Raw genomic sequence first — 26,401 nt, forward strand, 5'->3', positions numbered from 1 at the left:
CGTATTGGATTCGACGTGAACGTAAATGACGTACAGCCCTATTCGAGAACCACTTACGCAAACAACGTAATATTTTCAAAACTCGTCGCGGGAACGACGGCCATACTTAACATTAGCTACCGTAAACGACGTAAAAAAATGCGCCGGCGGGACGTACGTTTCTGAATCGGCGTAAATACCTAATTAGCATATTCCTCACGCAACTATACGGAAGCGCCACCTAGCGGCCAGCGTGAATATGCAGCCTAAGATACGACGGTGTAAGACACTTACACCAGTCAGATCTTAGGGAAATCTATGCGTAACTGATTCTCTGAATCAGGCGCATAGATACGGCGGCCCGCACTCAGAGATACACCGGCGTATCAGGAGATACGCCGTCGTATCTTCTATCTGAATCCGGGCCAATAGGTACATAGACAGAACAGGGCAGTGTGAAGAAAGCAGCAGCTGTAGATCTATAGTTTAATTCTGCACAATACATAAAAGGAATCTTGTAGCCATCACTGGACAGGAGTGGCATTGCATATAGTCAACTGAGAGCAAAAAAATATGGCTCTCTAAGTTCCTGTATTTATTTTTCAACCACATGCTTTCTAGTAATGGCACCCAAACATTGCAGAAAGTCATAAAACACATATGAACGCATTATAATTCATTGCAACTTTTATGGCATGACATATCCATTCATTTTGACAGATATAATGCAAATAAACAAGCTACTGTCATTTGAAAACATAAGTTACTAATTTAATTAAAAATACAGACTCAAACCATCTGTACTGTGCAAGCCATGTCAAGAAATTTACAGATCTCAGAATCTCTTACTAGCTGGCCCTTGTTGTATATTTGACTGATAAACAGAAATGACAAAGTAACAATAATAATCTTAAAAGTAATATTATTGTCAAGTATTGGACATAAAAAGTCAGTTAAAAAAATGAAGGCGGTAAAATCCAGATATGGTTGCATATAAAAGGCAGCATGTCCACCTGAGTGACTCTAGAGTGCAAATTTAATACAGTGCATCCAACAAATCGATCCACTCCTACTACTCATCGTCCCGAATTAATGGTATGAGCTGCAGCTCCTTGGAGATTCTCTCTGCAATTTCTGTGCTGCTGGCTGCAATCACTCTACAAGACATCAGGTCAAATGGTCCCCCTGGAAGAAAAGGCAATGGAACGAGTTAGCAAAAATAGAAACCCACAAAGAATGCACTGCAGAAAAGATCTTAAAGAGAGGACTAGTTTTCAAATACATTGGGGTTAACAAACCCCCTTTTTGCATTGCAAACCAACCTATTCCACAGTATAGACCTCAAAATTGGCTTTCTCCATCTGTCTGACCTGTTCAATTATAACAGAGGATACGAAAAAAAAAAAAAATCCTTATGGTCTAATCCATCTGCTTAAGGAGCATTATTTTTTTTTACCAAAATAGATTTTTAATATCATATAGAAGTTATGTAGTCAGTTAGATGCAAGTGGACCTCCTAGGAGTTGTTATAAAATGTAATCTAACAGAGAATGCAGTCTTACTGCAAGGTTCCTCTAGTTTGCACCTTGATAGCTCCCAAATTTCCCTTATTTCTAGGGACTGTCCCTCATTTGGAAGAAAGTTCCTCTGTCCCTCTTTCCTCCTCATTTTGGCCTGATCTATATAGTATATAAAATGCACTACTGCAATATTTAATTTTTTTGGTCCAATTCTGCTTGAAGGGGGGTGTGGCAGATGCCTACATACTTTTGCCAATAGATGTCCCTCATTCCCACCTCTAAATATTGTTAGGCATGATCTTGGTTTTCAGTTTTTGCCGACAGAGGGGCAGATCCTTAAAGAAATTACGCCGGCGTATCTCTTGATACGGCGCGTAATTTCAAATTTTACGCGTCGTATCTTTGTTTTGGTATCCACAAAACAAGATACAACGGCATCTGTGTTAGATCCGACAGGCGTACGTCTTCGTACGCCGGCGGGTCTTAGATGCAATTTTCGGCTTCCGCTAGGTGGCGTTCCCGTCGTAATCCACGTCGAGTATGCAAATTAGCTATTTCCGACGATCCATGAACGTACGAGCGGCCGCCGCATTTTTTTACGTCGTTTCCGTTCGGCTTTTTCTGGCATATAGTTAAAGCTGCTATATGGTGGCGTACTCAATGTAAAGTATGTCCGTCGTTCCCGCGTCTATTTTTGAAAATTTTACGTCGTTTGCGCAAGTCGTCCGTGAATGGGGCTGGACACCATTTACGTTCACGTTGAAAACAATGACGTCCTTGCGACGTCATTTGGAGCAATGCACCCTGGGAGTTTTTACAGACGGCGCATGCGCAGTTCGTTCGGCGCGGGGACGCGCTTCATTTAAATGAAACACGCCCCCTACCCGCCCAATTTGAATTCCGCACCCTTACGCCGCGAGAGATACACTACACCGCCGTAACTTACGGCGCAAATTCGTTGAGGATTCAAACCAAAGCCAAGTAAGTTACATCTGCGCCGGGCTCCAATATTTGAATCTGTGCCTTGCAAAAATATAGGTCCAAGTTGGGCAGCACAGTGGTTAAGTGGTTAGCACTCCTGCCTCACAACACTTGGGCCATCTGTTCGAACCCCAACCAAGGCACTACCTGCCTGGAGTTTGCATGTTCTACCTGTGCCTGTGTGGGTTCCCTTCGGGTACTCCGGTTTCCTTGTACACTCCAAAAGACATGCTGGTAGGTTAATTGGCTCTAGAGAGTGTGTGTGTATTAATGTGAGTTAGGGACCTTAGATTGTAAGCTCTTTGAGGGCAGGGACTGAGGGGCTGTAGAATACATATATAAAGCGCTGTGTAAATCAGGGGTGCCCAACCAGTGGCCCACAGAGCCCTCTGATGTGGACCTCCTGCTCTGGGATAGCAGGTTGGCAAGCACAGATCACGGGTTGCCAACCCGCCATCCCAGAGCAGCAGTTTTGTGAATGAAGCCGGCGGTAGAGGAAACAAGCACTGAGCCATAGACTTCTGAGGTTACCTGTGGGTTTGTTGCACTTTCAGAAAGTGCGCCACACCTGCAGGATATAATAGAAGTTTACGGCAACGTGCAGCTAACCCGCAGACTAGCACAGGTGCACTGCGCTGCACCCGCGGTTTAGGCGAAATCGCAGTGCATCAGTGTGAAAGCAGCCTTATGCCACGTACACCGCGATCGAACATTCTAACAAAAAAAACGTGGATTTTTTTCCGACGAATGTTGGCTCAAACTTGTGTTGCATACACGATCACACAAATGTTGTCGGAAATTGCAAACGTCAAGAACGCGGTGATGTACAACACTACGACGAGCCGAGAAAAATTAAGTTCAATGATTTCGAGCATGCGTCGAATTGATGCCGAGCATGGGTAGAATTTTTGTGCGTCGAAATTGGCTACACACTATTGGAATTTCCAAAAATAACTTTTGTTGTCAGAAAAATTGAGAACCAGCTCTCAAACATTTGTTGTCGGAAATTCCGACAGCAAATGTCCCATGGAGCCTACACACGGTTGGATTTTCCGACAATAAGCTCACATCGAACATAGAAAAGAGATCTGCCCCCTTACGTCTGGGCGATTCGGACTGGATCAGAGGGCCCATAGAGTAGAGTGGGCTGTGTCCGTGGACATGGACTGCTCATCCTCCCGCTACGCTCAATTCGCCCTCACTCTTCAAAAAGGTTGGGCACCCCTGGTGTAAATGGACAGCGCTATATAAAAAGCTAAAATAAGTGATTACTGGTTCTAAGCAATATACTTTATCTGAGCCCACTACAGAAAGGTTTTAATAAAATTCTTTGCTATTTTTTTTGTGTGATGGTTCCTATTTTATTCCTTTGAGCACATGCACCCAACAATTAAGGAGTGGATTTATAAAAGCCAGTTGGTCCTCTGAGCCCTATCCCAGTGAACAGTTAGTGGAAGACCATCAGGATAGGAGTTGTTCCCAATTCTAAAAAGGGAGATGAACATTATACCTGCTAGGTCCAATCGTTGAATTAAGCTGCTATCCACATTGGTGATGGATTCACGTGGCAAAACATACAGCACTTAGTCACTGCATGCGTCTTACAGGAGACGTGCACCTTATCTGCATATATTCCATGTATATATGTATGCATGTATATATGTACCGTTGCATAAATTTAAAGGATATATGTATGGTCACTTATTCTATTTACTTTGGGTCTTGTAATCACTAGAAGAGTGACACCACCATTGTTATACATTCCCTGTAATATCAGTGTACAGTATGTGACATGTATGCATGTCTTCATATTTAGTAGGGTTACCTTTATATTATTGCACTGCTTATATATGCTTTGGTTTTATCACACTGGTTCCATTATTACCAGAGGGTGACACCTTTACACATCCTGTGCACTTTGTTGCATTTAAGGGGAGTATATATATACACACACACATACACACACACACACACACACACACACACAGTATATAATCTCCCCTTAAATGCAACAAAGTGCACAGGATGTGTAATGGTGTCACCCTCTGGTAATAATGGAACCAGTGTGATAAAACCTCAAAAAAATCACCAATGTAAGTATATATATATATATATATATATATATATATATATATATATATATATATATATATATATAAATTATATTGGTGATTTTTTTGCATTTTTTTTTTAGAGGGTGCCAACATTATTGCACATACTATATACACAATATTTCAGTGTGCATACATTCCCTAGTGTACCATTTATTATTAACTAGGAGGATTTTTCCTTTGTGCGTTTGCACATATTATTTCTGGTTACTTACATGGATGATTTATTTGTATATTTTAGGTAGAGTGCTGCACTAGCACTTTATGGTAATTTATATTTATTTGGAGTAGTGCTGCATTTGTTTGATATTTCATTAGGTGGGGTGACGCATATTAATGCTAGCAGTCACTCATCCGTTAATATAATAGGGAGGTTTGCATGGTGGCTGTTCTGTTATATTGTTTATTTTTTTCAAATGAGTTGTAGATTATAAATATTAGTACAATACGTTTCTTTTCTGTACAATTTAAAAAGTAACTTACTGTTGAAAATACTAACCTTTCACATCCAGCACTACGCCGCCAGCCTCTGTAACTATAACCGATGCAGCAGCCATATCCCAGCAATGGATTCCCATCTCATAATAAGCATCAGCTCCTCCGGTAGCTACAAGACACATGTTCACAGCTGCTGTGCCCACGGCACGGATCCTACATAGGACAAGCACAATGCAGCATGCTCAAAATATTCATGAAAGGGATCACGCCACCTTTGATATTAAAACAAATCAAATCTAAACCTAAAGACAAAATGTAATTCATTGCAGCTTACCAGTCCTGCATCTCTTTATTTTTGCCTCGTAATCATGCCAATAGCACACTTATTGTCCTAGGGTTGCTATGCTCACTTCTCTACTGTATCTATGTAGGGAGCCATGGTTGGCCACCTAGGGAGGACTACAAACATATCTATCTTTGTTCATCTCCATTACATTGGGGGTGAGAAGATTAAAGCATTTCTGGCAAGATCATGTAAGTTGGAGTATCAAAGACAGGAGTGGGGTGGGAAAACCCATACACAGTTTTTAGTAAAAGAAACTAAAGCCCGACAGCTGTACTTCCACCAAGAACTCACACATGCACATCTGGGTGATCCTTTGGAGGTCTATATGGGTTTACGAAAAGCCTTGATCCACTTGTGGTGCATTTTTATTGTCTTTTAAATAAATAGCTACACCTAGATGGAGGCGCCCTCTTGTGTTTGTTTTTTAGATGTGCATTAGGATCTAAAGACCTAACTTGTGATGAGCCGCATCCACTTCACCTGGCGTTTGTCCCCTACCACTCCTGGCCCTCTTATGTGCCCATTAAATGATAGTTGGGTTTTTGTCAGAGCAATAGCTTTTTAATGTTTATAGGTTGGGGTTGTTGCCACTTACATCAATACTCAAATATCCAATTAGGCTCCATGCACACTGAAGCTGATAAAACTGCAGTTTATTGGCGTTTTGGCTTTTTTTTTTTAAAGCCCATAAACTGAACTCTATGTTAGCCTATGTGCCCATACACACCTGGGCGTTTTTTTGTGTTAATGAGCTTTGGAGTTTATTGGCTTTTTTCTGAACGCCCGAAATTTGCGTTCAAAGAGCCGTTTTTTGGCAGGAAAAAAAACGCTCAAAAAAGCAAAACGCTGAAAAACGCTGAAAAACTCTCAAAAAACGCCGGTGCCAGCGTTTTTTGCGTTTTTTAATCCATTGAAAAAAAAAAAAGTAAAAAAAAAATAAAACCTACACTGAAAAACGCTGATTAAAGCTATTGCAAAAACGCTAAAAAACTTTGAAAGGCTCCCTGCAAAGCTACTGGCGTTTTTTTATAACTTTTATCAGCTTCAGTGTGCATGGAGCCTTAGAGTAAAGCAGTATTACAGAACGTCAGGGTTCTATTTGAAATCACAACAGCAATCAATAGGAGATCACAATTAACTGTAGGCATACTGTATGGTGAGAACACAACATGACATAAGTTCTACCAATTATAGGCTAAATGCACAAACTGCAGTTTATTGGCGTTTTGCCTTTTTTTTTTTTTTAAAAGCCCATAAACTGGCCTATGTGCCCATGCACACCTGGGTGTTTTTTAGTGTTAATGAGCTTTGGAGTTTATTGTCTTTTTTCTGAACGTCCAAAATTTGCGTTCAAAGTGCAGTTTTTCGGCAGGAAAAAGCCCTAAAAAACACAAAACGCTGAAAAACGCCGGTGCCAGCGTTTTTTTATCCATTGAAAAAAAAAAAAAGCTACACTGAAAAACGCTGATTAAAGCTATTGCAAAAACGCTAAAAAAAATTGAAAGGCTCCCTGCAAAGCTACTGGCGTTTTTTTTATAGCTTTTTTTAGCCTCAGTGTACATGGAGCCTTAGAAAGAAAATACATACTGTTTGTAAAAGAAAATAAAACAAACATAGTCACGGTATTTGTAGTACTATGTAGTAAATTACCCATGGATTGGAATACACAACAGTCTCTCCATGTTGGATAGAATCATTTTAATGACCTCTGGGTTGCGATTTGATCCAAGTTCTGTGATAATCATGGATGTGGTTATATCTGCAAAATATGAAGCAAGACTATAATTTATATTTATTCAGCACTGCTGGAAATCAACAAATAGAGGACTTGACTAAAGGGTTAAAAACAATCAGGAGTCCAAAGCATCCTCATTTAAAGCGGTTGTAAACCCCGGACAATTTTTTCTATTTTTTAAATAGCATGTCACACAAGGGCATGGCAATGCATATTGCATATAAAATTGTGAAAAACGAGGCCCGCAAATACCTTTTAACAACCGTTGTTTTTTTCTCTCCTTCCGGACATAGAAATCACCATTGTTAGTGCTGCTGAGTGAATCCTTATCTGACGACACTTCCGCCCTTCCTGATTCCCTGGTCTAAATCTCGCACATGCGCCGTAGAGCCGTTACCAAGCCTCGATGTCGATTGCTATTACCGCAGCAACCGTGATACACGGCGATATTCAGTCACACGGGAGGGGGAGTATCAGGAACAGGAGGACTATAGCATAGCAAGACTTCTCCTCTGCGGACAGAGGGGAAGCTCGCCCACGCAGCTCGCTCACATTCAGGGCCGGAAAGAATGGAAATGAAAATCGGCAACACATTCAGATGCCGGATTTGCGGGGCTACAATGCGCAAGCGTGGTGACGTCATCAAAACTAAAAATACGATTTTAGAGCTAATGACGGTGGTGAGTACACTTTCACAGGCAGCGTTCAGCTGCCTGTGATATGTGCTAATTTTTAAAATAATGTTATATCCGGGGGTTTACAACCACTTTAAATGTACATTTTATTAACCTTGGGTTATAGGTTTGAATCCTGGTTTGCAATAAGAAAGGCATACAATAGACTTTTGCCAAATTAGTTTCAAGTTATTACATGAAATAACAATCCTACACTAGTTAAATACACTATATTACCAAAAGTATTGGGACACCTGCCTTTACACGCACATAACCTTAATGGCATCCCAGTCTTCAATATTGGGTTGGCCCACCCTTTGCAGCTATAACAGCTTCACCTCCTCTGGAAAGGCTGTCCACACGGTTTAGTAGTGTGTCTATGGCAGTGAAGGCGAACCTTGGTACCCCAGATGTTTTGGAACTACATTTCCCAGGATGCTCAACTACACTGCAGAGTGCATGAGCATCATGGGAAATGTAGTTTCAAAACATCTGGGGTGACAAGGTTCGCCATCGCTGGACTATGGGAATTTTTGACCATTCCTTTAGAAGCGCATTTGTGAGGTGGACAAGAAGGCCTGGCTGGCAGTCTCCGCTCCAATTCATCACAAAGGTGTTCCATTGGGTTGAGGTCAGGACTCTGTGCAGGCCAGTCAAGTTCCTCCACCCCAAACTCGCTCATCCATGTCTTTATGGGCCTTGCTTTGTTCACTGGTCTAAATAATTTGGTGGAGGGGGGATTATGGTTGGGGGTTATTTTTCAGGGGTTGGGTTTGGCCCCTTAGTTCTAGTGAAGGGAACTCTTAAGGCGTCAGCATACCAAGACATTTTGGACAATTTCATGCTCCAAACTTTGTGGGAACCATTTGAGGATGGCCCCTTCCTGTTCCAACATGACTGCACACCAGTGTACAAAGCAAGATCCGTAAAGACATAGATGAACGAGTTTGGGGTGGAGGAACTTGACTGGCCTGCACAGAGTCCTGGCCTCAATTGAACACTTTTGGGATTAGAGTGGAGACTGTGAGCCAGGCCTTCTCATCCAACATCAGTCCCTGACCTTACAAATGTACTTCTGGAAAAATGGTCAAACATCCCCATAGACAGTCTGATCGAAAACAAAGTCAAGCTGCTCCATGTAAAAGCAATCTCACGCTTCACCCTTCGGTGCAGGTCCAGTCCGTAATCTGAATAGAAGCCAATGAAATAGGAAAATGTTGACCGCACTCACAGGTTTGAAGCAAAAGGTGAAAATAAATTGAACATAAAAATCGTCAGACAACATTGTAGACATCATAAATCTCTGCCAGGTTTGCATTGATGTTAGGATGTCCACGATGTTGTCTGACGATTTTTATGTTCAATTTATTTTCACCTTTGCTTCAAACCTGTGAGTGCGGTCAACATTTTCCTGTTCCAGTGGCTTCTATTCCCATAGACACACTCAAATACAGCTGCGAAGGGTGGGCCAACTCAATATAAACCCTACGGACCAAGACTGGGACATCATTAAAGTTCATGTGCGTGTAAAGGCAGGCGTCCCAATACTTTTGGTAACAGTGTATATGTATGCCTGCAGAATCAGCATTTGAATGACCTCAGTGTATTACAGAGTCTTTTAGATGGATCTCTTGTTTCTTTATGACCGTTACTTAAACTACCCCACTGACAGCAATGACTGTTACCACACTGGTACTAGTGGCTGGAGGTTATTGTTTGCCCTCCCACTTCACTGGGGGTTATCATTGCTAGCCCTTAAACTTGTCTCTCACTGCTGGCCTCAATGGGGCTTTTTTTTACCACCATAATCTTTTCAGTGTACCTCCAGGCCCAATTACATTTTTATGAAGGGGGAAAGGTGGCACACTACAAGCCAAAGACCATGAAGAAACACTCAGATTTGGCCATGGTCACTCTTTTGCCATGCTCACAAGTGGTCTCCCCTTCTTACTCCCAGCACAGCAACCCCCAAAAATGTGTCCGGAGCAACCCCTGGTAGAACGGCAGGCAGTGCAGGAGTTAATTGCATAGGGTAGGACAGCGGGCAGAATGTGCAGGAGAGGCATGTGGAGGGTATTATAGGAGGCTGTATGTGCAGGAGAGGCATGTGGAGGGTATGACAGCATGCAGTATGTGTAGGAGGACTTGCTGTGGGTATGACAGTGGGCAGTATGTGCAGGAGAGGAGTGTGGAGGGTATGACAGCAGGCTGTATGTGGAGGGTATGACAGCAGGCTGTATGTGGAGGGTATGACAGCAGGCTGTATGTGGAGGGTATGACAGCAGGCTGTATGTGGAGGGTATGACAGCAGGCTGTATGTGGAGGGTATGACAGCAGGCTGTATGTGGAGGGTATGACAGCAGGCTGTATGTGGAGGGTATGACAGCAGGCTGTATGTGGATGGTATGACAGCAGGCTGTATGTGGAGGATATGACAGCAGACTGTATGTGGAGGGTATGACAGCAGACTGTATGTGGAGGGTATGACAGCAGACTGTATGTGGAGGGTATGACAGCAGACTGTATGTGGAGGGTATGACAGCAGACTGTATGTGGAGGGTATGACAGCAGACTGTATGTGGAGGGTATGACAGCAGACTGTATGTGGAGGGTATGACAGCAGACTGTATGTGGAGGGTATGACAGCAGACTGTATGTGGAGGGTATGACAGCAGACTGTATGTGGAGGGTATGACAGCAGACTGTATGTGGAGGGTATGACAGCAGACTGTATGTGGAGGGTATGACAGCAGACTGTATGTGGAGGGTATGACAGCAGGCTGTATGCTTACCTTTCTGTCCAGAAACTTGCAATTTCTGACCATTACAAAAGGCTCCTTTTCCTTTTCTGCCAGTGTACATCTTATCTTCTACACAACTGTACACAACCCCAAATTCTACCTAAGGAAAGATAGACACAGACTTGTTATCTAATGTTGGGTCAGAAAATCCCATTCTGTGGGTTGTCCCCAGAGCAGTAATAGAGGGGAAATCTTCCAAAGGGGACATCAATTCTGGTGACAACCAACGATTCTCTCACTTTGGAGGGATTTCCATTCACTTCCTGTTTTGGCAATGGAACAGGAACAACAGGAAGTGAAGATAAATCTCTCCAATGGGATACAAATGGCAAAAATATATATTATATATATATATATATATATATACATATATATATATATATATATATATATATATATATATATATATATATATATATATATATATATATATCCCTCCCTTGATCTAATCAAAATGAAAAAGAAAAGTTTTGCCCTTAGTTCTACCTTAATGATATGACTTCAGTGGACCCTGATCTGCTTCCAGTCACAATAAATACAAAAAATAATTTATATATATATATATATATATATATATATATATATATATATATATATATATATATATATATATATATATATATATATATATATATATATATATATATATATATATATATAATATGATACAATATAAAATACTTTTTTTATATAAAAACCATCGAAACCCTAGAAGGAATTGCAAAAGAGTGTTTCCATTATATTTACTGAGATTTAATGATGGGTGCTTTATAAAACCCTAAACTATATACTGTACATATCAATGAATCACAAAATCACAGCATTATGTTAACACAGAGGGCAGTATGTCTGGCGTATAATTATGGTTACAGTTAGCTAAAAATGGAGGATTCTGTTATAAATTGCACATTTCTAATGACTGGGTGTAGTCAATGTGGATAAAAGCTATTTTTTTTTTTCAGTTGAGCTAAAATAAAGTCAGGTAAATGACTAGTTCTGGCTGTGCGTTTGCTTTGCATCAGTGCCAACTCTGTGCACCAGCTGTGCCCAACATGTGTAGCTATTCCTGGATCTCAGCCGCTTTGTATGCTACCACCATATTCCTAACATCGCATCATCCGGGCCCATGACTGATTTTATAATTATCCAGCAAATATGCAACTACGCTAAAGCTGGAAAGTACATCATTTTACATTTAAATTAAATATGAACCAAAACGCAAATAGTGAACATCTAGACCAGGGGGTGCTTAACCTTTTGAAGAGCGAGGGCCACTTAAAGGGGATGAAAAGGCAGAAGGTTTGTTATCTTAAAGCGGTGTTTCACCCTAAAAAACAAGTTTCTACCATGCCATCAAGCATACTAGCGCGAGCTACAGTATGCCTTTCTTTTTTTTTTGCGCCATACTCACAGTTTAATCCTGTAGTGAAGTTTCAGACTCCCCGCGGGGAATGGGCGTTCCTATGCACCGGGAAGATGATTGACGGCCGGCTATGGTGCGTCACGCTTCCCGAAGATAGCCGAAATAGGACTTGCCTCTTCACGGCGCTATACGGCTCCTGCGCACAGACATCGGAGCTGACTGCGCAGGCGCCGTGAAGAGGCAAGTCCTATTTCGGCTATCTTCAGGAAGCGTGACGCGCCATAGCCGGCCGTCAATCATCTTCCCTGTGCATAGGAACGCCCATTCCCCGCGGGGAGTCTGAAACTTCACTACGGCAGTAAACGGAGTACGGCGCCAAAAAATAAAATAAAGGCGTACTGTAGATCGCGCTAGTATGCTTGATGGCATGCTAGAAAAAAAAAATGTTTTTTTTAGGGTGGACCCCCGCTTTAATGCATTCCATGCAGCAGCCCTCCTCAGCCCCCCTAATACTAACATGAGCCCCATCTCTATCCAGCGATTTATACGAGTGCCTCGGGTGTCTGGGACTCTCCCTATCAACTGGCTGAGACACAGCAGTGGTGCCATTTGTTCCCCCTGCTGTCAAAGTCAGTTAGCCAACCAGGAGAGAGAAAGGGTGGGGCCAAACCATGTCTCTATGTCTGAATGGACACGCGGAGCTGCAGCTGGGGGGGCACTCAACAGGAGGGAGGGGCCAGGAACGCCGAAAAGGGACCCGAGAAGAGGAGGATCTGGACTGCTCTGTGAAAATCCACTGCAACAGAGCAGGTAAGTATGACATGTTTGTTGTTTTTAGCCACTTCCCGCCCGGCCTATAGCAGAATGACGGCCGGGCAGTGGTTCCATTATCCTGACTGGGCATCATATGACAGAAAGTAAAACAGAATGTGACAGGGAGGTCTTACAGGCCCCCTGGAGCATGAAGTGGGGTCGTAAATTGTGACTTTTGATGCTAAAACACTGGTTGGGGCATATGGTGAAAACATGTCTCAACTATGGGGTTTTACCGCTTCCCAAACTGTAAAAGTAAAACTTACTGTCCTGTGCCCCCTATAAGGCGGCTTTCACACTGATGCAGTGCACTTTACCCGGGCCATGGATGCAGCGCAGTGCACCTTTGCCATAAACTTATATCTTGCAGGTATGGTGCATTTTCTGAAAGTGCACCAAACCCTCAGGATATGATAGAAGTCTATGGATTAGTGTAGCTAACCCAAAAGGAAAGCCGCACTGAGCACTGCACCTGCGAATCATTGTGAAATTTGATAGTTAACCTTTTTATAGGTGCCAATATGCCCACTGCAAATGTACAGTTTATGTGGCGTGGGCCCGCGCTACAGAAGAAACATCCGTTTATACATCTCCTGGGCTCTCTCTGCGGCCGCCAGCTTCCTCCCATGCCGGCGCCAGCTCAATGCACTGATGCTCTGCGATGACATCAACAAGGCATTTTCTTCTACACAACCGTCACTCACTGGATATTTTCTCTTTTTCAAACCATTCTCTGAAAACCCTAGCGATGATTGTGCATGAAAATCCCAGGAGATCACCAGTTTTTGAAATACTCAGACCAGCCTGCCTGGCACCAACAACCATGCCACGTTCAAAGTCACTTACCGTATTTATCGGCGTATACCGCGCACTATTTTGCCCTGAAAATCAGGGCAAAATCGTGGGTGCGCGGTATACGCCGATACCCGCGTCGAGTTTGAATACTGCGCCGGCATATACCGAGCGCAGTACACTCGTGTATCTTCGGGCAGTCTCGGCACCTCTCGTGCTGACGTCCTGAGCGTACAGGACGTCAGCGCGAGAGTTGCCGAGCCTGCCCGACGATACACGAGTGTACTGCGCTTGGTATATGTCGGCACAGTATTCAAACTCGGCGCGGGAAACGAGCGGGGAAGACGCGAGGACGCCGGACCCGACGAAGAGGACACCCGAAGCCGCAGACGGACGCCGGACCCGACGAGGCCGCCGATGGACGCCGCGCAAGACACCAAAACTAAGTACAAAACATCTTTTTTACACAGGAATTCGGGCAACTTTAGGGGTGCGCGCTATAGGCGGGAGCGCGCTATACCCCGATAAATATGGTAAATCCCCTTTCTTCCATATTCTGATGCTCGGTTTGAACTTCAGCAAGTCGTGCTCACAACATCTAGATGCCTAAATGCATCGAGTTGCTGCCATGCGATTGGCCGATTAGCAATTTGTGTTACCAAGCAAGTGAACAGGTGTACCCAATAAAGACACACACACACATATATATATTATATATATATATATACACACACACACATACACACACACACACACACACACACTTGTATTTCATATGTAATTAATGTTTCTTCATGTGATTCATGTGCAATGACAATACCGCTTTAATAGAAAGTTTGTAATAAAAAAATACTATTATTTTATTTTTTAAAACAGGGATTGATGAAGTTCATCAATTGACAGCTACACAAAACATTGCAATTATAAATCAATATATACATTACATTTTGAATTCAACCGACCTGCTTTTTCACAGCAAATCCAATAGAGATTGCCACAAATGGAAACCTAGAAAACAAAATGACATAATAGGATCTAGGTACTCCACTATATCATTACTTTCTGCCTAGTAGAGACTAAAGATCAGCTAGGACAGGCTTCAACTCCACAGCATCCATCCAGTACTAATAAAAAAAGGTGCACATAGCCTTTAACCTCCCTGGCGGTATGATTCTGTCAGAAAAAAGGTGCTGAAAGCGGTACCATTATTTGCAAGGAAATTTGGCGTTTTATACTGTAGGTCTGTCATTTTTAGAAATAACTCACTTAAATCTGACCAAACAAGATTCTAATAGGCATCCCGGGTATGACATTTTTTTAAAAACAAAATTATAAATTATAATATAATAAATAATTATAAATAATTATAACAAATAATAATATAATTATAATAAAAATTATTCAATAATGTAATCAAATTAAAATCACTGAAATTTGCTCAGTTGCAGAATTGTTGCTGTCATTATTTTTTTTTTTTTATGACGAATTTCCCCACAAATCGCTATCGCACAATTCTGCAAGTGATTATAATTTATTATCGCTGTTTTTTAGCTGATCTAAAACTATTTTTGACATAAAGGGACACTTTTGGTTGCTATGGACAATCTACAGTTTGCAGGGAGAAAGAAACGTTTTTATTATATAAAATGACATGCATGACACAGGACAGACCACTAGGGACAGGGGGGGTGTGTTTTTTTTACATACAGTACTGTAATCTATAAGATTACAGTATACTGTATGTATAGTGTTTGTTTACTTTTTTGAATTTGGCGCCGTTCTCCGTCCCCGTGCGTCGTAACGTCGCAGGGAACGGAGATCGGCGTCACACGGAAGCACTATGTGAATCGAGCGAGGTCCCGCTCGCTCACACAGCGCGGTGGCATCGCTGGATCCAGGGACAAGGTAAGTAAAAAGTGCCTGTGGATCTAGCGAGGCAAGCCCGTGACTGACACGGGGTTACCGATAGTAGCAAGAAAATCTAACCCCGTGTCAGTCTCGGGAAGACCGCCAGGGAGGTTAAAGCCTATGTTTGAATAAAATAAAAATAAACATTCAGTACATCTCTGCAATACAAGCACGTTGCCCATGGTTTATCATTTTAAAAATAACTGCAAGTCTAGAAAAATTCCCTGTTGATCCTGACAGAATTCCAGTGTGCTTCTAAACTTCCTGTGGTGAGCTGAAAAGGCTGTCTCAGCTGCAATGAAATCCCAAGCAGTGTTGTCAGCTCTGCCCAGATTCTCCTTTCTTGGACTATAGAACACATCTCCCATATGCTAAATAAAGTGGTTGTATACGGTATACCTCAATTTGTCATTTTTACCTACAGGTAAGGCTATAATAAGGCTTACCTGTAGGTAAAAGTAATATCTCCTAAACATGCACTGTTTAGGAGATAAAGTATTCCCTTTGCATGCAGCCGCTGACGTCAGCAGCGCATGCTCTGAATGACAGACCTTGCCGGGAAGAAGACTCCCGCACGTGTGGGAGCGACATCATCGTGGCTCCAGCCACTCACAGTGCCGGAGCCGCGTACCCGGAAGAAACGCTGAGGGCAAGATGTCCGCTCCATCGGGGTGGACCTGGCTGCGATATGGGGGCCTCGATTTAAGGTAAGTATTTCATAATGAGCTAGTATGCGGTGCATACTAACTCATTATGCCTTTGCCTTGCGTGTTTTTTTTTTCTCTTTTGATGTGCAGGTATACAACCCCTTTAAGATAAGAATAGGAGAAGGAGATGTTTTTGAGTTCAGCAAAACCCAATAGCGATGGTAACATTGCCTGGGATTTCAGTGCAGCATTTAGAAGGTGGTGAGGAGACGTTGTATCAGCACCTTACGGCCTGTTTTAACCCCCTGAATGCTGGACTACCGCACCACAACCATGTGAGTGTTGCAGGGTGGTTGCAGCGTGGCCCCATTTAGAATTGTAGTGACTGCTAAACGTGACAGTGGGGGTTATTTACTAAAGGAAAATCCACTTTGCACTACAAGTGCACTTGAAATTGTACTGAAAGTACAGTTGCTGTAGATCTGAGGGGGACATGCAAGGAAAATAAAAAACAGCATTTTAGCTTGCACATGATTGGATGATAAAATCAGCAGAGCTTCCCTCATTTCAGATCTACCCCTCAGATTTACAGCGACTTCCAAGTGCACTTTCATTGCAATTTCAAGTGCACTTTGCAGTTGTAGTGCAAAGTGAATTTGCCTTTTGCAAATAACCCAGAGAGGGTATAGTTCCTGACATGGCATGTATACACCCCCAGTCACTGCCTTTCCAGCCAAAGGGGAGTAGTTGAGGGACAGTAAAAACACAGCTCAACCATGGGATTGTACTGCCCCCCCAAAGACCAGTGTAAACAAGATATGGAACTCCAAACATTTTGCATTAGCTGATGGCTAACACGCCACTATATCTGTAATCAGTGATTACAACAGTCTTTGTCAACACAAAGGTTCCAACACTTCACTGATCATTCAGTGCAACAACATCTGAAAAAGCTGGACATGGCCAAAAAGGCAAAGCCAAAAGCAGAATTTTGAAAAGAAAAAAGTTTGAACAAACACAACTGAGAGACGCATAAAAATCTTTTTGAAAAAAAAAACAAACAACATTCTAAGAGGAGGAGCTATTAAAACCTTGAATTATATTTTTCTTACTTTGCGTTATTTTGGGGCTTGAACTTGCAAATTGAATACACCTTCAGAAATTGTACCCATCCCCTCCACTACATAATGGGGTTGATTTACTAAAACTGGAGAGTGCAAAATCTGGTGCAGCTCTGCATAGAAACCAATCAGCTTCCAGGTTTCAGCTTCCAGGTTCACACCGAGGGCAGGTTTGAAATGGTGCAGGTTCAGCTGAACTCGCACGATTTCAAACTAGCATTTCAGTCCGACTTCGGAGGCGATTTGACAGACATCGGTGAGGGTTCGTGCACAGATTTCTATTCAATGGCCCCCGAATTAGCCAAAAGTAGTGCAGGAACTACTTTTGGGAATCGGCGCCTCACTGCAAAGTCAGCGTCACACCGATTAGGGCAGTGCCATTGCTGGTAATAGGACCCAATTTTACATATCTAATCGCATGCCCACTAGGCGCAATGTTTTTTGTCTTAATGCATTAAGATAAAAAACCTTGGCCCAGATTCACGAACAGCGGCGTATCTTTGTGCGGGCGTAACATATCCTATTTACGTTACGCCTCCGCAACTTTTACAGGCAAGTGCCGTATTCTCAAACGAAAGTTGCGGCAGGGTAGCGTAAATAGGCCGGCGTAAGCCCGCCTAATTCAAATGTGGTAGATGTGGGAGTGTGTTATGTTAATTTTATGTGACCCCACGTAAATGACGCTTTTTACGAATGGCGCATGCGCCGTCCGTGAAAGTATCCCAGTGCGCATGCTACGGATTAACCCGCAAGAAGCCAATGCTTTCGACGTGAACGTAAATGACGCCCAGCCCTATTCGCGAACGACTTACGCAAACGAAGTAAAATGTTCAACGCGGGAACGACGTCCATACTTAACATTGGTACGCCGCATGTACGCCTCATATAGCAGGGGTAACTATACGCCGGGAAAAGCCTAACGTAAACGGCGTATCTGTACTGCGTCGGCCGGGCATACGTTCGTGAATTTGCGTATTTAGCTGATTTACATATTTCTGGGCGTAAATCAGCGTACACGCCCCTAGCGGCCAGCGTAAATATGCAGTTAAGATCCGACGGCGTAAGAGACTTACGCAGGTCGGATCTAATAGAAATCTATGCGTAACTGATTCTAAGAATCAGGCGCATAGATACGACAGCGCAGACTCAGAGATACGACGGCGTATCTGGAGATACGCCGTCCTATCTCCTTTGAGAATCTGGGCCCTTGTGTGTAGCAGCCTCCTCGCCCCCCCCCCCATACTTACTTGAGCCTCATCTCTGTCCAACGATATCCACGAATCCCTTGGACTTATCCTTCATTCTTACTGCAGGAATGACCAGGTTATGCAATAAGCATTGACCCATCAGCCTATTTAAACTAATGGTGGGCTGACAGTGACATGTAGCTGCACACAGTAATTAGCTGCAGTTTCGGGACAGATGTCCCAACTTGGACGCAGATTCTTGCCGCAGGAACCTGGAAGCTGCAACAAACCGGGCGTGTGAAAAGGGCCCAACTACACCATCTTGAGGAGAAGTAATCATATGCAGGAACAAAATGTAGAAAAGATTGTAGTTACCTGGCGGTCTGAGGACCGTAATTGCTACATTTTGCGACTAGATTGGTAGCAAATTCAGTTTTACGTTCTTCAATTGTACAACAAATAAAATTGCTGTTTCACTGATTAAAAACCACATTGATGTAACAGATTTTGACCAGAAAATTAAAATCGCATGTAGATACATTGTATGCCACAGAAACATCATGGAATAAAAATAAAAAACTACCTGTGTACAAAGTTAGTGGTGCCATCGATGGGGTCAATAATCCACGTTGGGTTATCGGTCAGTATGCTTTTCTGACCTGCTGCTACAGACTCCTCACCAATAAAGCTGAAAACGGGCGACACAAAGTTAGTTGCGTGTAATGAACACACAAATCCGAATGACATTCAGCGAGGTGTATAGTGTATTGTAGCCTTGCCTGTGAGATGGATATTTCTTCTTAATGGATGAGATAATCATCTCTTCCACCTTCTGGTCGGTGACCGTCACCAGGTCTGCCGGGGAGCTCTTCACCATCACCGACACCTCCTCCTTCAGGGCTGCACATACCATCTGCCAAGACAAAGCGTACACTAAGAAGAAGAAGGTCACCTATTCACCCACAGCAAAAACTAGGACACTATGACTAAACTGAGAGGCACTAAGATTTATCTATACAAGAGGCATTACAGACTTATAGTGCACCTGTGCCCGGACTATGAACAAAGAGTATGACAATGCCTTGGTACCCAACCTGAAAGAAGTGGGCCATATGTGCCACATCAGTAAGAAGTGGAAGCAAGGATTAGTAAAAGAGCTTTTAATGAGAGTCATCTCTATCAGTGTCATGCATCACTATAATATACTGTGGAAACCTTGGATTACGAGCATAATCCGTTCCAGAATGCTTGTAATCCAGAGCACTCGCATATCAAAGCGAGTTTCCCCATAAAAATCTATGGAAATTAAGATAATTTGTTCCACATGGACTTCTATTTCATGCAAAACCGCATGTGGCCAGAGGTGTGGGGGTGGGGGGGGGGGGGGCCTCGGAAATACTCAGGGACAGCTAAGGTGTTCATGGAAAGGTTCGGAAACACTTGGGAACGGAGCATTTCTAAATGGCTCCGAACCGGTCCAGTGTCACCGGCGCCCCCACACCTCTGGCCAAATGCGATACTGCACACCTCATTAGCTTGAATTCTGCTCCTTTTGTGAGACAATCGCAAACCAAGTCAGGATTAAAAAAAAGTTGCTTGTTATTTAAAACGCTCGTTAACCGCGTTACTTGTAAACCAAGGTTCCACTGTATATATTTAGTTCACACACACTGTACTTAATTTAGAAAGCTCTTTCACATTTCATGCAATATTCAAAAGGAAAGGAAAATGTTGCTGACAATTTAGACATATATAGAGAGAGAAGGTGTTGTAGAGATACATACTGCACCGGCTTTCTTGGCTACTTGAACAGCAAAATCCAGACTCTCCTGCCACTGGTCTGCCATGTCTACCTAAATTGAATAAACAGGAAATTTAGTATTTTCTCAATGTAAAGAATGTTAATCCCAACAAAAAAGAAGTATTAAAAGACAAGAGCTGCATCTGCAGCCATTTACATGCCATGTATTGCAGTGCAGTTAGCACAGGGTCACCTTGTAAAGTCAAGCATACCTATAATAGAAGAAGTAATACAAGTATTGCATACCTCTGGGCATGTAGAATACCTGCTAACCCTCTGTGCGCTGTGGTTTCTCCCACCAAATTAGTTGCCATTACAGGATGTGAGCTGGCAGCAAAAACCACTGCATACAATGAGGGGGATAAGGGAACCATCCAGCCACATAAATACATTTAGAAGAGAAGCGGCATTTCAGAAAATGGGCTGAATACACAATATGGCCCGGATTCAGATACGAGTTACGACGGCGTATCTACAGATACGCCGTCGTAACTCTGAGTGTGCGGGGTCTTATCTATGCGCCTGATTCTTAGAATCAGTTACGCATAGATTTCCCTAAGATCCGACCGGCGTAATTTTACGTCGTTTACGTAAGGCTTTTTCCGGCGTAAAGTTACCCCTGCTCTATGAGGCGTAGCCAATGTTAAGTATGGACGTCGGGCCAGCGTCGAATTTTGCGTAAGTCTTTCGCGAATAGGGCTTTGCGTAAGTTACGTTCACGTCGAAACCAATGAGGCTTTGCGGCGTAATTTGGAAAAAGCGTCATTTACATGGGCTCACGAGTAATTAACATAAAACACGCACACCTCCTCCACATTTAAATTAGGCGGGCTTACGCCGGCTCAGTTACACTACGCCGCCGTAACTTACAGCACAAGTTCTTTCTGAATACGGGGCCTGCCGCTGTAAGTTACGGCGGCGTAGTGTATCTGAGATACGCTACGCCCGCCGAAAGATGCGCAAATGTATCTGAATCCGGGCCTACAGTTGTGTTCAAAATTATTCAACCCCCCAATGCTGTAAAGGGTTTTAGGGAATTTAGTGTACATTTGTAATTGTATTCAGAATGAAATCCTACAAGGACTTCTTAAAGAACCATATGCAACTAAAATGACATCAATTGGTTTTGTAATACAGTAGTAAATGTTTATTTTGTGAATTCTTCATTTACACAATTATTCAACCCCTTAAAGACTACCACTCTGAAGAACAGAGGTTCATTGAAGTGTTTTCAATCAGGTATTGAAAACACCTGTGGATGTCAGGGAGCAGCAATAAAGCCTAATAAGCACCAATCAGGCAGCTTTAAAATGACTTTGATACTCGGCTCCTTCTAGACATTTACTGGTGTGGTTACAAACATGGTGAGGTCAAGGGAATGGTCCAGGAAGACAAGAGAAGAGGTGATTACTCTTCACAGGAAGGGCAATGGCTATAAGAAGATTGCAAAGATGTTAAACATACCAAGAGACACCATAGGAAGCATCATTCGCAAATTCAAGCCAAAGGGCACTGTTGAAACGCTACCTGGTCGTGGCAGAAAGAAGATGCTGACTTCGACTGCTAAGCGCCACCTGAAGCGTAGAGTGGAGAAAAGTCCCCGTGTGACTGCTGAGGAACTGACAAAAGATTTGTCAGATGTGGGTACTGAAGTTTCTGCTCACACAATACGGCGCACACTGCGTAATGAAGGCCTCCATGCCAGAACTCCCAGGCACACCCCCTTGCTGTCTCCAAAGAATAAGAAGAGTCGACTGCAGTATGCAAAAATCATGTGGACAAACCACAGAAGTTTTAAGGATTGTGTTCTGTGGACTGATGAAACAAAATTAGAACTGTTTGGGCCCATGGATCAACGCTATGTTTGGAGGAGGAAGAACAAGGCCTATGATGAAAAGAACACCTTGCCTACTGTGAAGCATGGCGGGGGGTCAATCATGCTTTGGGGCTGTTTTGCTTCTGCAGGTACAGGGAAGCGTGTGCAAGGTACCATGAATTCTCTTCAGTACCAGGAGATAGTGGATAACAATGTGATGCAGTCCGTCACAAACCTGAGGCTTGGGAGATGTTGGACCTTTCAACAGGACAATGATCCCAAGCATACCTCCAAGTCCACTAGAGCATGGTTGCAGATTAAAGGCTGGGACATTTTGGAGTGGCCATCGCAGTCACCAGACTTAAATCCGATTGAGAACCTCTGGTGGGACTTAAAGAAAGCAGTTGCAGTGCGCAAGCCTAAGAATGTGACTGAACTGGAGGCTTTTGCCCATGACGAATGGGCGAAGATACCCGTAGATCGCTGCAAGACACTTGTGTCAAGCTATGCTTCACGTTTAAAAGCTGTTATAACTGTAAAAGGATGTTGTACTAAGTACTAAGATTGATTTTCACTTGGGGGTTGAATAAAACTGATAATGATGTGAGCACAGAAAAGACATTTGTGGTTATTTCATTATAAATGTTATGTTATATTTGTCTGACCTACACGTGCCTCATTGATTTAATTGTAAGCAGGATGACTGAATGATCAAAATCAATGTCAAACTTGGCAAAACAATCAATTTCAGTGGGGGTTGAATAATTTTGAATACAACTGTATGTGTATTACTAATAAACATAGAATATAAATGTAGTACAAATGTATTATTTAAAGATCTAATAACATCCCCCTCCCTGGACAAATAGCAAATTTTCAATAAAAAAAATAAAACATAAAAAAAAATAAAAAATACTCTGATTATATGCAAACAATATGTATTCATTCACCACCTCGCACCTTCCATGCCAAACAGCAAAACCACTCCGCCCAGTTACCCAGCAAGTGAGACACTGCGGGTGATTTACTAAAGGAAAATCCACTTTGCACTACAAGTGCACTTGGAAGTTCAGTCACTGTAGATCCAAGGAGGACATGCAAGAAAAATAGCGCTTTACAATAGGAGGGCAGACAGAACAATTACAATACAATTTAATACAGGAGGAATCAGAGCGCCCTGCTCATTAGATCTTACAGTCTAGGAGGGAGGGTCAAGTACAGTACAAGTGTGAAGATCCGTCTGTATATGGAGGATCCTATAGTGCAGCACTTCTCAACTATTCTCAGTCCTTCCTCCCTTTAAGGCCCCTTTCAGACGTGCGGACCGTTTGCGGATGAAAAAGGGACATACATTGGTCCCTATGTGATTGCGGGTGTCAGCGGATGAACATCCACTGACACCCGTAATCACCCGCCTCTGCAAAGATCTGATTTTGCAGACAGAAGAATGTCCTATTTTTTCTTCCGTCCGTGGATCGGACCGGATGAACACAGACACATGGTCCGTGTTCATCCGATTCCCCCATAGGGGAGAGCGGAGAAAACACAGGGCAGTCCCTGCACAGTGTGCGGAGACCGCCCTGTCATCCGACGGCTCAGGGGGGATATACCGAGCGATCCCCGCTGAGCTTACAGACACACGGAGGCGGATCATTACTGATCCGCCCCGTGTGAAAGGGCCCTAAAAGTTTGGAAACTCTCAATACACTTCAGTCTAAAAATGTGACAAACACAAAGTACTCACTACAGTGATGGCAATACCTATTGTTGGTGTCATGTGACAGTGTTTAGGACTTTTTCTCCCCATACATGCATGAAAACTGATGGTGAAAACCCACAAAGCTTTCACTTGCAGAGACATCAGTTTTCATGTGCGATTCGGTAAATTTTTACAGCCTGTTCGCAATGCAACTTAACCACTAGCCGACCAGCCGCTGCAGTGTTACGGCGGCAGGTCGGCTTGGCTGCGCGAAATCACGTAATATAACGTGATTTCGCATTTCAGCCACTAGGGGCCCCCTGCTCGCCCTTGGTGCCGACTGGCGTGCCCGGTGGGCGCGATCACCGCCGGGTACACGCGATCGCTCGTTATAGAGCGAGAACCGGGAGTTGTGTGTGTAAACACACAGCTCCCGGTCCTGTCAGGGGGAGAAACGACTGTTCGTCTGTTCATACAACGTATGAACAGCGATCTGTCATTTCCCCATGTCAGTCCACCCCCCTTCAGTTAGAACACACCAAGGTAACATAAAAAAATCGGAGTTCCAACCACATTTAGCATTTTTTAAATGTATGTCCTTTCATCCTGCGTTTTTATAATATAAATCCGGTCACTTACTATTTTACAATCCGCCGCCGCTCCGCATAGATATTCAAAAAAGATAGTTTATAAAACTATATCTACACCGTTGTCATTTTGCTTGTGGGCATTGTGAAGCCCACAAGCACTTACTTCCTGGAAGTCTTGGATGGGGAGTGATAATTGGACAGCGCACTGCATCCTGGGAAATGATGACACATTTTTTTTACCTTTTTAGGTCTAATGAGCACAATAAAGAAAAAAAAAATGTTGGGATGGAAACTCCACTTTAACCCCTTCCTCGCCCCATAGTGTTAACCCCTTCCCTGCCAGTGGCATTTTTACAGTAATCAATGCATTTTTATAGCACTGATCGCTATAAAAATGCCAATGGTCTCAAAAATCTGTCAAAAGTATCCGAAGTGTCCGCCATAAGGTCGCAGTACCGATAAAAAAAAAAAAAAAAAAAAATTGCTGATCGCCGCCATTACTAGTAAAAAAATAAATATTAATAAAAATGCAATAAAACTATCCCCTATTTTGTAAACGCTATAACTTTTGCACAAACCAAGCAATAAACGCTTATTGCAATTTTTGTTACGAAAAATAGGTAGAAGAATACGTATTGGCCTAAACTGAGGAAAAAAAATTTTTTATATATATATTTTTGGGGGATATTTATTATAGCAAAAAATATTCATTTTTTTTCAAAATTGTCGCTCTATTTTTGTTTATAGCGTAAAAAATAAAAAAACGCAGAGGTGATCAAATACCACCAAAAGAAAGCTCTATTTGTGGGGAAAAAAAGGACGTCAAATTTTGTTTGGGAGCCACGTCGCACGGCCGCGCAATTGTGAGTTAAAGCGACGCAGTGCCGAATCGCAAAAAGTGGCCCGGTCTTTGACCAGCAAAATGGTCCGGGGTTGAAGTGGTTAAAAAGAGTCCTGTGTGAGTCCAGTTTAGGTGCGATTTCTAATCTCATAAACTACCATTCACATTGGAATCGCACTGCAAACCAGCCGGAAGGTATGGGATTTAGTATTGGAGTACAAGTACTCATGTGAATGCTTTGTATCGGCACCGATCATTTAGTACACTGGAAGTGAGCTCAGTCATTCTCAGTCATTCTCAGGCAAAAACACTTTTTTTCTTTTTTTATAGATGGATCAGAATGCCTGTCACTTGTTATTACTGGCTGTGTCACCATTAAGGAGATGCACCCTCTCTGTGTCCTGCTTATCATTAAAAGTGAAAGTAAAAAAAAAATGTGGGTTGTCCCCAAAAAGTAAGAGGCTAAATCTTCCAATGGGGACACTAGTTCTGGTGATCTGGGGGGTCTCCAAGGGATTCCCTTTATTTGCAGGGATTTGCTCTCACTTCCTGTTTGGCTATGGGGCAGGAAGCGAGAGGAAATCTCCGCAATGGGACACAAAAGGGGGAGGGGGGGGATCTGACGTTATAACCCTCCCTTTCTCTAGCCTACATGAATATAAAAAAAGTTTGCCTATAGTTGTACTTTGTCTGCATGCCCTATGATGAGAGCTCAGATCCCAGACAGGACGAGGTCTGCATGGAGTGTGTATGTTCTCCTGGGTGGGATTCCTCCAGGTTCTCTGATTTCCTCCCAGACACATGCTGGTAGGATAATAGTGTCCCGTCTATGGTTCTAGCATGTGAGACAGGGGCCTTAGATTGTAAGCTCTTTGGGTGCAGAGTGTGATGTGGATGTTTTGTCATCTATCACCTATAACAATAATATCAGATCTCATGTGAGGCGATACAAATCATTTCCTGTACAGTGATCGGGCTCTGACGTCACCACACGCTCTTCCTATAGATTTGTATGTCGGGTGAGGAGATGAATGGTGACAGGACAGGCCCCTGTGTATTCTCCACATACCGGCTACACACAGCGCCCGGTGTACACCTTACCTGGATGGATGAAACGTTCTCTGCCGCTCTTCTCCTTCTCTGCTCAGTCAGTATAATCTTCAATGTACCATTCCTCCCTTGTCACTTCACATCCCACCTCCCTCCGCCCACATCACTAAGCAACGGAGGATGGCATC

General features: G+C 43.0%; 1 protein-coding gene across 1 annotated transcript; it reads right to left on the reverse strand.

Annotated features, from left to right (window-relative positions):
- Positions 1–451: 451 nt before the first annotated feature.
- On the reverse strand, positions 452–26,401 carry IMPA1 (inositol monophosphatase 1). Its single transcript, XM_040354509.1, has 9 exons — positions 26,265–26,401; positions 20,201–20,269; positions 19,196–19,329; positions 19,000–19,104; positions 14,516–14,561; positions 10,577–10,685; positions 7,026–7,134; positions 5,091–5,242; positions 452–1,164 (listed from the first exon to the last, which is right to left on the reverse strand). Exons 2-9 carry the CDS (start codon positions 20,261–20,263, stop codon positions 1,052–1,054), a joined length of 831 nt encoding a protein of 276 aa, XP_040210443.1. The 5' UTR covers positions 20,264–20,269; positions 26,265–26,401; the 3' UTR covers positions 452–1,051.

The sequence above is a fragment of the Rana temporaria genome, chromosome 5 (genome assembly GCF_905171775.1).
Source record: "Rana temporaria chromosome 5, aRanTem1.1, whole genome shotgun sequence".
Classification (NCBI taxonomy): Eukaryota; Metazoa; Chordata; class Amphibia; order Anura; family Ranidae; genus Rana; species Rana temporaria.